Source organism: Periophthalmus magnuspinnatus, chromosome 7 (genome assembly GCF_009829125.3).
Source record: "Periophthalmus magnuspinnatus isolate fPerMag1 chromosome 7, fPerMag1.2.pri, whole genome shotgun sequence".
Classification (NCBI taxonomy): domain Eukaryota; kingdom Metazoa; phylum Chordata; class Actinopteri; order Gobiiformes; family Gobiidae; genus Periophthalmus; species Periophthalmus magnuspinnatus.
In genome coordinates this window covers 4,689,903-4,703,995 of record NC_047132.1, presented here as the reverse complement: position 1 = coordinate 4,703,995, position 14,093 = coordinate 4,689,903, and the positions used below count along the sequence as shown (strand labels likewise).

Sequence of the window (14,093 nt, the reverse complement as noted above, 5' to 3'; positions counted from 1 at the left end):
CAAAACATGCATCGAGTTGTGTTTTGTTTCACTCACACATGTTTAAATAATACTGGATTATTGGGTTGTCTACATCTCCAAAGTTCAAAATGCTCTGTTCCACCTTGTGATGTCATCAAGTGGTAGGTTAACAGCTATTCTAGCCTAGATTTATCCTTCTATACTCTAGAATAGATATACTCTAGAATATCCTTCAGTTGTTGCTTTTATATATGAATATGTTTGTTTGTTTTGGTGCACAGAGGAGTGAAGCAGCTTCAATGGGGCTAAAACAAAAGCTATAACTTCAAAGTTTATACAGATACACGGTTGATCCAAATGATTCTAGTGAAGATGTATGTTTAGTAGTTTAAAATACAGTGGAGCATTATGTGTATTACCACTTTATGACATCACAAGGAGCAGTGTTGGCAGTTTGAGGTGAGGACATACACGATTTGAGTGTTAAACATGTGTGAGTGAAATAAAACACAACTCCAGGTATATTTTTGACCACAAAACAATATTAGACTTTTTAATATTTTAGCAGCTATTTTAAAGCTCAGTGAAAAATAACATAGTGTTGTGATCATAGATAGATAGATAGATAGATAGATAGATAGATAGATAGATAGATAGATGGATAGATGGATAGATGGATAGATGGATAGATGGATAGATGGATAGATAGATAGATAGATAGATGGGTGGGTGACAACAGTGGCACAGTGGGTACAGTGTTAGCCCACAAACCAGGAGGTAACTTGTCGAAAACCTCCTCTGTGCACATTACTCCCATTGTAGTCCAGTGTAGCTGATCAAGAAAAATAATAATTCCCCCTTAAACCAAATTTCTAGGCAAGATGTTACATAAAAACAAGTTTGATAAATTAGATTTTGATAAATAATTTTTGATAAATTCATATTTTTTGCAATTGATAAAAAGTCATGAACACAGTCAAAATGTAAAAAAAAAAGGTTAAACTAGCTTACTCAATTCACAATAATTCAAGTCTCCATAGAGATTTTCTTGCAGTTGACAACCAGCCCGCACGCAGTAATAATGTATGTTTTTATTGTAGCTATTTTTTGAGCAATGATAATAATGGCATACAGTGGAACATTCCTGGCAAAACAGTACTTCCTGGTGGATTCTCGTCTCCATGGAGATAAGTTATGGAGTGTTTTTTTTTAACTTTAGATATTTATTTTTTGCAACGTTAACAGCTTAAATCTTGTTTTTTAAGTGATTTGGGGAAAAAAACACCTTTTCTACCGTCACACTCTTCCATCTGCTAAACTGCGAATAACGATGTACACGAATAGCAGCGAACACTTAACATGTTTTTGTAAATAAATGTGTCGTAACCACGGCGACGGCACGCTTCAGTCATTTCAGTTTGGTCTAGCGAGGCGGACTGGAACAGCAGCATTTAATATAAGCACTAATGAAGCCGGCGTACAGGCATTCACTATTCCATCAATACAACCTATCAATATGGCAAGTATCATGTACATTTGCTACTGCGATATGGCAGGAAACTGGAAAATATAATGAGATTTTTTTTACCGAAGGAAGAAGGAGGTTATTAGTTTTTGTAAAATTTTCTATATTTTTCTGTATTGCTTTTTCCACTGGAATATTTGCTGGGAAAAAATGAATGTAGTATGGGGGAAAAAAACATGACTAAATCTTCAAATATGTGGACAATTAATACAAACAAATTTAAATGTAGACATAATCATTCCAAGCTTGTGTGTCTTTTAGCTTTTATGAACAAAAATTGAGCTTGGCTAAATGTGTAATTGTCGTTCAATATAATATATAATAAAATAAAATAATAATAAAATAAAAACTGTGTAGAAAGTTTTTGACTGAAAATTTTCAAAGAATTGATTTGTGCATAAAAACAACATTGAGTTCATTTATGCCACATCTGGACTGACTGAGACTGCAAGGCTTTTCTCTGCTTTTGAATGGCTTTGCTGCCCTCTAGAGGTGAAATATAATACTGCACAGTGCTATTTTGTGTTATTTTACTTCAATACATCTTTGGTACAAAATACAACATTTCCTCATCAGAAACATGCCTGAATTTGTGTTTTGTTTCATTCACACATTTTTAACACAAAAACCCTGCATATTTATCCAGGGTTCTTCTCTCAGACTGAAAACACTCTGTTCCACCTTGTGATGTCACATGGTAATAAGGGCCTTTACTCTGTTTATAACTCTACACACCTTCATTATTTTATTTATTTATTTATTTTTATTTTTGTAATGCCCAAAATCACAACAACAGTTGTCTCGAAGGGCGTTCATGTTTTGGTTGATGGGGGAAACCAGAGTACCTGGAGGAAACCCATCCAGACACGGGGAGAAACATGCATAACTCCACACAGAAAGGCCTGGGCGACCCGGGATCAAACCAAACCTTCTTGCTGTGACGCATGAGTGTTGCCACTCAGCCACCGTGCTGCCTACACACAAAACTAGAATCACTTAGATAGTTTCAGCCCTGGAATGGCCAGTCTCCACTGAATTAAAAGTAAAAGATTAACTTAAAACTACACCTTCATGACATCACATTGTGGAACAGAACATTTTGAGGTTTGGAGATGTAGACTGACTCATAATGAAGTCACAGGTCAGGGTCATGTTTGTTTGAGCTTCAACAAAAAAGGTGAGAGTAACTGACTGAAAAACTGTTGCTAATGCTAGCTAGCTTGTGAGAGACTTGTTTAACAGCACAAATCATCTCACCTCTTGTAGTTCTAAGTCAGCTCTTTCTGGTCAGATTGTGTTAAAAGAAAGCTCAGATTAAGGTGTAAATTGAGTGACAGAGCTGCAGTAGTACCTCTAGCTAGCATCACAACCCCAGGGAATGTTGATGACATCAGCTGCAAAGTATCAATACTTTGCTGCACATCTGGTTGAGAGCCACCTGTCTGTATCGCTGTGTAACTGTTGTGTTTTCTTACGTTGTGCCAGACACGGCCCACCCCTCCTCACTTGACCTCGGCCATGGCAGAGAACATCCTGGCAGCCGCGTGTGAGAGCGAGTCCCGCAACGCGGCCAAGAGGATGCGCCTGGAAACATATCATGTACGTCACATCTACAAAAACGATTCTATAGCACAATGAAAAATGAAATTCTGTCAACTGGACAACAGTGAGGTACAGCTCTTTGCCAGAAATGTTTCAGAAAGGAGTTATTACTTTTATTATTTAACTTTTTATATTATTATTATTATTATTATTAGTATTAGTATTAGTAGTAGTAGTAGTATTATTATCACATTGTATTATTTCTATATACATATTTTTATTTATTTACTTATTTTTGTGTTTATTGTGTATGTATTATTTATTTTTATTTTTTTCTGTGTATATGCCCATCGGGGGAAGGGGGCGGGTGGGAGGTTTGAAAAGGGGGAGAAAAAAAGTAATCGGACTGTAACCTGTATAGCTGCAGATGACATCAATACTTGAATAAAAAATATGATCACCAAAAAAAAGAGAGGCGCATTTAAGAGGCAGTTTTTATTAGGAAAGACAATTCATCTTTGAACAGGAATGAGGACCTTACACATCATTTATCTCCTTTTTATTACTCCATCCTCAGACATAAAAGAAAATAATAAGGACAGCTTGTATGCAAATATGTGTGAGAGCAGCCATTAGGGGCCTGAATGATTATGCCAGTTCACACACAGTGTAGCTCCTTAGACTGAGCTAACTGTAAACAATTATGTGTGTTAGTTTCAGTGAGGTTAGCTCCTCCCTTTAGACAGATATATCATATTGTCCACCAGTAATCTGACCAGAACTGAAGAAGCGGCTTGGATGAGCAGCCAAACGTTTTCATCTAAAACGTTTGTCCAGTTACAGAATTTAATTTTTTGTTTGTTATGGATCATACCTGGACGACAAGGGGTTACAGAGACAATAACTAATTCTATTTTCTTCACTAACCGCCAAACTCCTTATGAAGTTCCCTGAGCTTTCCAAAAAATCAATAGTTACTTTATGTAACTTTTTGGGTGGAGGGTCTGCCACCTGTTTGTTTGTACAGGATGGTTTTGGGTTGCCTGGAATATTCCACGTGTAAGATTAACCACAGTGTTTGTAGTATCATATTTTCCTTCACAAACAACTAAAAAGCTATAGTGTTGATCTGTACAAACATTCTGAATCTTCTGGACATATTTAAAATGTGAATATTGAACAGAATCCTATTATTAAAACATAAATCACAAATCACAGGCAAAAATCGCAATTAGATATTTTTCCCACATTGTACAGCTCTAATTCCGCAGTATGGCATTAAATATATTTCAGATCAGCGACACCTTTAAGAACAGATTATAAAAATGTGTCTTTTTTATGGCATTTTTGTTTTTGAATAGGCACTGTCTGGCATGTTAATAAGAACTCAGTATACTCAATTTGAAGGATTGTAAAATTGCAAATACTATAATTGTTTTTGTCTTGTATATGTATAACACCTGCTGCTAACAGTCACCTTTTTCAGATATGTTTCCAAGTATGTCCTTGTGTTAGTTTCATCTGTTCATTTTATAGTCACCTGTTGGATTTCTATGGTTTTTGGTCATGTTTTAAAATTGCATATTACTGTATTTTGTGATCTGTGTTCTAATGTTGTTTCCTCATCACAAACATGCCTGGAGTTATGTTTTGTTTCAGTCACACAAGTTTAACATAGTTCTTCTCTCAAACAGAAAACACTCTGTTCCACCTTGTGATGTCATCATGTGGTAATACAGGAAGTGCTCCAATGTGTTTAAACTCAATACACCTTCACTAGAATCATTTAGATCATTTTAGCCCTGAAATTTCCACTCTCCATTGAACTAAAGTTAAAAGGTTGCAATTAACTTGAAAACTACCACCACAATTAACTTCCTGCTTCTGAAGAGTGCAGACGCAAACCTTGCTTGCTCCTGCTGCTTCCTCCTTACTTTGCTTTTTAAATCATTTTACCTCTTCCATTGCTGGGAGATTTGTTTAGTTATGATTTTCTCTTAAGTAGACCAAGATTTTTAAACCATTTTCACTTTTTTTTTTTTTTTAACAAAATTTTTGACGAGCCAGCAACATGTCCGCGGGAAGAAACAAAAGGAATTCTTTCTGCGAACGCTGTCGGAACTATCAACAACAAATTATTGAGCTACAAGCACGGATATTCGTTTTAGAATCTGAAAAAGGACTTCACCAAACGCTTCCTGTGACCTCCAGTGGTAAGCAACCCACAGTTACTTTCAGAGAAGAGAGTGAAAAATCTGCTACTTTCAACTTAAACCTGAGTGATACGGTGTCTTTTCCAAAACTTTGTAAAGACAAGAATTTCAAGTAAGAGTGTTGACGGATAACCTCCTCCACGCTCTGAGAAACCGGCCTGGACAGGGTCCTGGGCCAGTGAGAGAAAAGAGGAATGAGAGAAGCATTCCTGCTGCACCAACCACAGACTGAGCCAATGTGTCAGCACCACCAGCAGCACCACAACTACAACCACCACCTCCCCCAGCGAAGGAGTCACCACCAGCAGCAAAACCATCTCCCCCAGCGAAGGATTCAGCTGCACCACCACCTCCCCAAGAGAACAAATCACCCCTGCCCACAGACCAACCCTGGGTCCCCTTTGCTACATCCACTCCCTCTAGGGACTCCTCACTCTCCTTTTCCTCCCCACCTTCACCTATGGCCCTTCCCGACCATCTAGAAAGTCTCATCAGATCAGGAATTAAGATGGCTCCTCTCACACCTAATATAGAGCGATCAAGAGTTCTGGCATCAACTATGCTGAACTCTTCCCCGTACCCACCTATCCCCCCTCGTCTTTCACGCAAACTCCCCCCTGCTCCGCCTCCTCGGCCCTCACCTGGTCCCTCACCCAAACTCCCCCCTGCTCATTCACCCGGTCCCTCACCCAAACTCCCCCCTCCTCGCCCTTCCCTGCCTTCCCCCAGAGCTGTTATCAACAAGAGCTAGGACACACAGGGCCTCTGCTGTCTCAGGACATACAGTCATGATAAAGATAATATCATGCTGAGGCCCTGTGATGGAGCTATATCTACAGTTACACCGCGTAGACTGATTAACAGAAGGACAGTTAGACTGTCCAATCAGAGACATTTAGTTCACATTCCCTGGAAGAAGATAACATCCAGTCCTACTGAAACTAATCTGAAACTTGCTGTGCTCAATGTCAGATCTTTATGTAACAAGTCCTTTTTAATTAATGATTTTATTTCTTCTTTTAGTCTTGACTTTATGTTTTTAACTGAAACATGGCTCGACAAAAACACAGGTAATGCAATTCTAGTGGAATCAACTCCACCCAACTTCAAATTTGAATCTGAAACACGAGTAAACAAAAAAGGTGGAGGTGTGTGCGCATTTTTTAGAGATAGTTTAGTTACTCACAGATTGTCATTTGGAGTGTTTTCATCTTTTGAGTATGTTTCATTCAAAATGGAGCTAAAACAATCCCCCTCCATACTCTACTTAGTCATATACAAACCTCCCCAGCACTGTCTGAGTTTTATTGATGATTTTACTGAGATGCTTTCAGTCATATGCACAGACTTTGATGGTTTAGTCATTACAGGTGATTTTAATGTACATGTGGATAATGTGTTTGACAGGAACGCTAAAGAGCTCAGTTCTGTCCTTGAAACTTTTGGTCTGACTCAGCATGTCAGCGAGCCCACCCACAACAGAGGACACACCTTGGACCTGCTCATTACAAAAGGAGTAAATATTTCAAATGTCAATGTGGTGGATGTTGCTCTGTCTGATCATTTCTGTGTCTTCTTTGACCTGTCTGTTATTCCCAAACCAGCGGCTGGTCCTGCAGTTGTTCGAAGGAGACACATAAATGATAACACAGGTGCACTGTTCATGGAAATGATACACTTTGAAAATGCCTCATGTTCTGATGTTGATGATTTGTTGAACTCTGTAACTTCGAGTGTTTTGAATGTTCTGGACACCATTGCCCCGATGAAGGTTAAAATGGTTAAAGATAAGCAGAAAGCGCCATGGAGGAATGATGACTCGGTCAGGGCACAGAAAAGGGAGTGCCGGAGGGCCGAGCGGGAATGGCGCAAGTCAAAGCTCCAGGTTCATTATGAAATGTACAGAGAAAAGATGCACATGTACAACCACAGTTTATGTAGAACAAGGCAAAGGTATTTTTCTGACATTATTGGAAGTTGTAGTAACAACTCTCGTATCCTGTTTGCAATGGTAAACAGATTAACAAACCCCCCAGCTCCACTGCCGTTAGAACTAATTTCCACATCTAAGTGCAATGAGTTTGCAGTATTCTTTAATGACAAGGTTCAGGGTATTAAAAATGCCATAAATTCCACAACACAAATAACAACCCAGCACCCACCTAGACACTTAGAGCTGACTCACTTTACACCTGTAACTGATAAAACTGTCCAAGAGATTGTCACCAGTCTGAGTTCATCTACATGCTGCCTCGATGTGCTACCCACTAAATTTTTAAAGTCTGTGCTCAACAGTTTGCTGTCACCACTCACTCACATAGTTAATATGTCACTTCAATCTGGAACATTCCCAAGCGCTTTGAAAACTGCGGTTATCAAGCCTCTCCTAAAGAAGAGCAGTCTTGATGCCACAATATTGAACAATTATCGACCAATCTCAAATCTGCCATTTTTAGGCAAAGTCCTTGAAAAAGTTGTTTACCAACAGCTTATTAACTTCCTTGAAATGAACAACTCCTTTGATGTTTTCCAATCAGGTTTTAGACCCCACCACAGCACTGAGACTGCTCTTATCAAGGTGACAAATGACATCCGCCTGAACACTGATGCAGGCAAAGTCTCAGTCTTGATCCTGTTAGATCTGAGTGCTGCTTTTGACACTGTTGATCATGGGATCCTCTTACAGAGACTGGAGGACTGGGTGGGCATCTCTGGTACGGCACTAAACTGGTTCAAGTCCTATTTAGAAAACAGGGAGTACTTTGTTGAAATTGGAAAATGTATATCAGATAAAATGTCCCTGACCTGTGGGGTGCCCCAGGGTTCAATCCTGGGACCCCTGCTGTTCAATCTCTACATGCTGCCATTAGGCCAGTTAATACGCAGCAATAATGTGTCTTACCACAACTATGCAGATGACACTCAAATCTATGTCTCACTAGCAGCAGGTGAATATGGACCAGTGGATTCACTCTGCCACTGCATCCAACAGATCAGTGTGTGGATGCAAAACAACTTTCTTCTGCTAAACTCAGACAAGACTGAAGTTATCATCTTTGGCCCACAGAAACATAGAGAAAGTGTCAGCAGTCACCTCCAGTCTCTCTCTCTAAAACCTTCAAATCAGGCTAGAAATCTAGGGGTAATAATGGACTCAGACTTGAACTTTAACAGCCACATCAAATCAATAACATCTGCAGCTTTTTACCACCTAAAGAACATTGCAAAAATCAAAGGTATACTGTCAAAGCCAGACTTAGAGAGACTTATCCATGCATTTGTCTCCAGTAGGTTAGACTACTGTAACGGCCTGCTCACTGGCCTCTCCAAACGAGCCTTAACACAGCTGCAGTACATCCAGAATGCTGCTGCTCGGGTCCTGACTAGAACCAGGAAGTATGAGCACATAAGTCCTGTGCTCAGGTCTCTGCACTGGCTTCCTGTAGCTCAAAGAATAGACTTTAAAGCAGCTCTGCTTGTGTATAAGTCTCTCCATGGCCTAAGTCCAAAGTATATCTCCGACATGTTAGTGCCATATGAACCATCTCGCAATTTGAGGACTTCAGGGATCGGCCTCCTGCTGGTGCCCAGAGTCAGGACTAAACATGGGGAATCAGCGTTTAAATTTTATGCAGCTAAAACTTGGAACAGTCTTCCTGAAGATGTGAGACAGGCCTCTACTTTGACAATGTTTAAATCCAGACTCAAAACAGTTCTGTTTAGCTGTGCATATGACTGACAGGTTTTTATTCTGCACTCTTCTCTTTTAATGTTGATTTTATGATGATTATTTGTGATTATTTATGTTTGATTTGTGTGATTTTAATGTCTTTCTTATTCTGTAAAGCACTTTGAATTACCTTGTGTACGAATTGTGCTATACAAATAAACTTGCCTTGCCTTGCCTTGCCTTACCACTTCATGACATCACAAGGTGGAACAGAGTATTTTGAGCTTTGGAGATGTAGACAAACACTTATATTAAAGGGTTACTCAGCCATGTGTGAATGAAACAAAACAGAGGAGTCCATTTAGTATTTACATATGCTCATAATGTGTTCTTTGTGATGGTTGTCCCGTTACAGGAGGACCTCTCTCTGGAGAAGCCCTCTGCGGTGGGCCTAAGGGAGCCCGCGTCCCTGGCTCACTCGGCCTACTCTCTGGCCGCCTCTGCCTTCTCGTCCCAGGACAGCCAGCTCTACATCAACGGGGCGGGGCTAAGCTATGGGTACCGCACCTACCCCACTATGGGCGCCATGACACACCCGGTCTCACTCACCACTACTCAGACCAATGGTGAGGGGCTGCTGCTATAGAAGGGGTTTTTATAATTATGACCCAGTTTGATGGAATAATACTTGTAAATATTAATCATAGTTTTGTGACAGTTGAGTGGCTGCTTGTGAATAAAAGTTGAAAATAATGATGATCAAAACAGGAAGTAGTGCTGAGTTTTGAAACATATTGATGACATAGATTTCATTCAAACAGAACAGAATCCCATCAATAAAAGTCACATGACATCTAGTCGGCATAAGGAGTTCATTTTTTGTACATTCTTTTAACAAAATGTTGGAAAATAACAAACTAAACTTGTGTAAATTAGATAAGCTTCGGCCGTTGTGTACTTTGGAAAAGTGATGGAGTTGCCAGCTGCAGCCCATCATATACACTTTAAGTCAAAGTGTATCACATAGTAAGGCTTGAGATTCAGTATTACACAAATATGGAAGAATAGTTTGAAGCCACACTTTAAATGTGCGGTATATATTGCATACTTTTTTTTTTTACAGCGTATGAACGTCTCGTGTACAGTACAGAATGCATTCAGCCAAATCTACAGTGTTCCATCACTATCATTTTTATTTACAGTATAGGAAAACATTTATATTTTTATTTTTCAAACAAATGTTTGGTCCTGAAAACAGGGCTTAATCTTTGTCTTTTTTTTTTCTTTTTCTTTTTTTATCTACAAAGGTTTTTTTTACAGCTGCAAAAGATAGAATAATTGTAAAAAATAAAGCTGACTACTTTGAGGATTTTGCCTGTTGTGGGTTATTTTTAGAACGTAACCCTCGTGATAAATGAGGGAACACTGTACTTTTTTGTGCAGTTTTAGTCAATACATTTCAATACAGTCTTTCCCTTGACCTCGCTTCTGTTCCCCCTAATAATAATGCATATCTGTATGTAGAGTATACACATATAGACAACCAAAAGACAATACTAGATTCTCAGCTCAAAGTCAGTACTAATAGTGACAGTGTAACAATAATACTCTATTAAAGTTTTACTGTTTTTTCTCTGCTACATAAAACCTTGATCATAACGACGTCTTCTTCCTCTGTTTCCTTAGGACCCACAGACCTCAGCATGAAGTCCCTGTCCTCCACTCTGACCAACTCCCACAACGCCAACAGCCTCGGGGGGCGGAGCAACAGTGGTGCGGCGGGAGGGGGCGGAGCTTCCACTCAGCTCAGCCAACCGGAGATCACGGCTGTGCGTCAGCTCATCGCCGGGTACCGGGAGTCCGCCGCGTTCCTGCTCCGCTCCGCTGACGAGCTGGAGAATCTCATCCTCCAACAAAACTGAAGAATTTGGACCGGATTTATGGGGAATTTTGTGTTTGTCTTTTTCCTCCTTACGACTGATTGAACGCCATTTTGATCGGGACCAAGAAGGAGCAAATCATTTCTAATCAACAAAAAAAAATATTCCATGATTGAACTTTAGCGTCTCCTCTCGCCTCACAATCAAAACTGCATTCATTTCGCAGAGTGCAGAGAGGCGTCGGGAAGGAGACTGCAATTTGAAAATGTCTAAAAAACTTAATCAAAAACTTTTCAAAGTCACTGTGGAGGGCCTTGATTGACGGATGCCCTGACCAATGCCGTCCTGTGATTCTTTCAATTTAAAAAAGAAGAAAAAAAAATCAAAATTATTCCCAATGCATTTTGAGTGATTTAATTTGGGAGTTTTTTCGGTTAGTTTTTTTTGTTTTGTTTTTTTATGTCTTTTTCCCTAGTGACTGAAGAAATGCAAAGACTTCTTATAAAACAAACGGGATTAAGAAATGTTGTTTTTTTGAAGGTATAAAAGGACATTTGGTTGTGCTCGCTTGTATATAAGCTGTGTGTCCAATAGCACTTTTCCTATCACCAACTCACCCCTCCCTCCTAAGGCTAACCCAGGGAGCTACTAATTATTACTTAAAGGTCCCGTATTGTGCTAAACTGGCTTTTTATTAACATTAATCAACATTCAATCTCATTTCAAATCGTCAAACACTTACTCAAAGACGCTGTACCTGATTTTTACTGATTTAAAAATGTGTAAAACAGAATTATCGTATTTTCTGGACTACAAGTCGCACTTTTTTCTTTTAATAGTTTGGCTGAGGGTGCGACTTGTGCTCAGATGTTGAGTATAAGTCGTGACGTGTGTGGAATATAACTCGCATTTGAGTATAATTTCACATCTTTGTTACGGTCAAACTAACAACCGTGGTTTTTTTTCTTCATTATTATGCGTTTTTTGACTAATATTCCGGAGTGATTTATAATCTGGAAAATACGGTGGATCATTTGAAATTGTTTGGTTCAAAGTTATTCCTCACCTTAAGCATTTTAAACATCCTGGTTATTCACCATGATGAGTTTATAAACCCTTTTCATAACTTTCAGAGAGTAGAGCGGAGTTTTGTCGTCACAGTAAAGCTAACGACAACTAGCATACGAACTTGCACTTCCTGACATTAAAATTCTTTGTGATTAGATGCAGACAGTACACAGCAGACTTATTTCCTGTGTGCTGCGGCTGAAAATGATCAGTTTGCCCAACATGCTAACAATCGTTTCTCAGTCCATACTGTCTCAGCAAACTAATTGAATTGCTACAAATGACTAACATAGATGCTAGCAGCTATTGTTGTTAGCCTCACTTTGAAACCACTCCACTATGTTGTCAGCAGAGGGCGCAGGAAGTAGTCAAGCTGTTTTCTATGCACTGGAATCAGGGTTTGATTTTTTCTAGATTTTCTTTCCATACATATTATTTAAAGTTATAAAATGTGAAATAACTATATTAATATATCCAAACTTTATTTTTTAACAGCCAGATTAAAGCACAATACGGGAACTTTATACCTTGCTTACTTATGCATCAAAAACTACCAGGAAATACCTCAGATGAAACCTGCCAATTTCATTTTCAGTGATTTTTCAAAAAGGCTAGTTTTTTAAAACCTTTGAGGTTTTTTGCAGGAGAGGGGGGAGGGGACGAATCAAAAGTTTGCGCAATTTTTTTTTTTTTTTTTGCGTGTTTCTTGTATATATTTAATTTGTGGGTGTCGATTGGAAAATTTCTCAGTGACGAAAACTTACCTCCCGCTTGGAATTTTTCAGCCAACAAAACCTCAGCTCCGCCTCTTCTACCATTGGACCTATACTTTACGTGGACCTAAAGCCCTGCCCCCAAAAACGGGGAAGGGCCTCTGCTCTCAAGTCTTAACTGTGTTTGTCTGTTGAACTTTAAAAAAAAATGGCCATTATTTGTTGTTCTTAATGCTATCTTCTGATTATAATGTTTGAACTTTTCATGCTGCTGCTGCTATTTTTGAAAACGTTTTTGGAAACTCCTGGACCTTTTTCTGCCATACACAACGTCAACCTCAAACGGGGCGGTGGAAATGTCGTTCCACGTCAGACATAGCCAAATCGACCAATCTCCTGCTTCAGCTAAAGCCACCCAGGATTAGTTTAGCCTAGCTTGTTTCTTAGCTCATTTGGCTTCATAGGGCTCAATCTACATGTTGTGGATTACTTTTTTTTTGTTCTTGTTTTTTTTTTTGAGGTTTTGCAGAAAGAAAAAAATTGTATCATTTACCACTAAAAATAGATGATATGATGCAAAAAATTATTTCTACGCAAGTTAATATAGCTTGAATTCAGAATCTTGGTTTGAGTAGTTTTGACCTGTTTAAACTGACTTTCCTATTAAAGGCATGCTACGTAACTTTTTAGCCAAAAAATAGACTAAAAGTAAAGCACTCTTTTCATTCTGATTGTTTTTTTGCACAGAAATTTTTTGACCGTGAGCGGGCTTGCATCTCCACAAACCTGACTCTTAATTGGCCTGAAAGAGTGCCTCTTGCAGCTTGTTTTTGGCTATTTTGGCTACAGTCTTTGTTTGGTGATGGATTGCAATAAATCAGGAACATAAGTCATATTATCTAGACCACATGTGTTAAACTCAAGGCCCGTGGGCCAAATATGGCCCTCTACATCATTTTATGTGGCCCTCGACGGTGAATTAAAGGTGTGATGGTCTTAAAATGTCATTTTATCAGGAGATACGCAGATACACAGCCATATTTTTTACATCTAGGCAAATGCCTATGAAATATTTGTAACTTGAATAGTAAGTAAAGTAAAAGTAATAAATACAGAAACAGTAAATTAACAAGTTAAAGAAGTAGTTAGATTTATTTTACATCTGGCCCTTTGAGGGCAGCAAATTTCCTGATGTGGCCCTCAGTGAAAATGTGTTTGACACCCCTGATCTAGACCATCCTCGTAAATTCATATTATTACATTTATTTTTTAGTTTAAACTACTCAAACCATGATTATTATGGTGTTTTTTTTTTAGTCAAGTAATTTTAGCTAACGTGGACATTTTTGTGATTTGTTTGTGAAATTACAAGGTTGCCAAGGAAAGCCAAACACTTAGACGACTAGACGGTATTCAGTTGGTGAAATGTGTCATAAATGTGTTTCAGAATTTCAAAAAAGGAAAAAAAATTCCAGTTTAGTTTTTTCTGCTTGCACTGCATTGAATGGAAGTGGGTGTATG

The 14,093-nt window shown here is 38.8% G+C and overlaps 1 protein-coding gene across 1 annotated transcript in view; it reads left to right on the top strand.

The window, feature by feature from the left end:
* The window catches only part of LOC117374107 (nucleolar protein 4-like), a 236,863-nt gene extending 225,736 nt beyond the window's left edge, over nt 1-11,127 (top strand). The window contains exons 9-11 of the mRNA XM_055223197.1: nt 2,972-3,085; nt 9,327-9,537; nt 10,598-11,127. Coding sequence (XP_055079172.1) covers nt 2,972-3,085; nt 9,327-9,537; nt 10,598-10,833 — 561 coding nt within the window. The 3' untranslated portion in view covers nt 10,834-11,127. The remainder of the gene's footprint in view (nt 1-2,971; nt 3,086-9,326; nt 9,538-10,597) is intronic.
* The last annotated feature ends 2,966 nt before the right edge of the window (nt 11,128-14,093 follow it).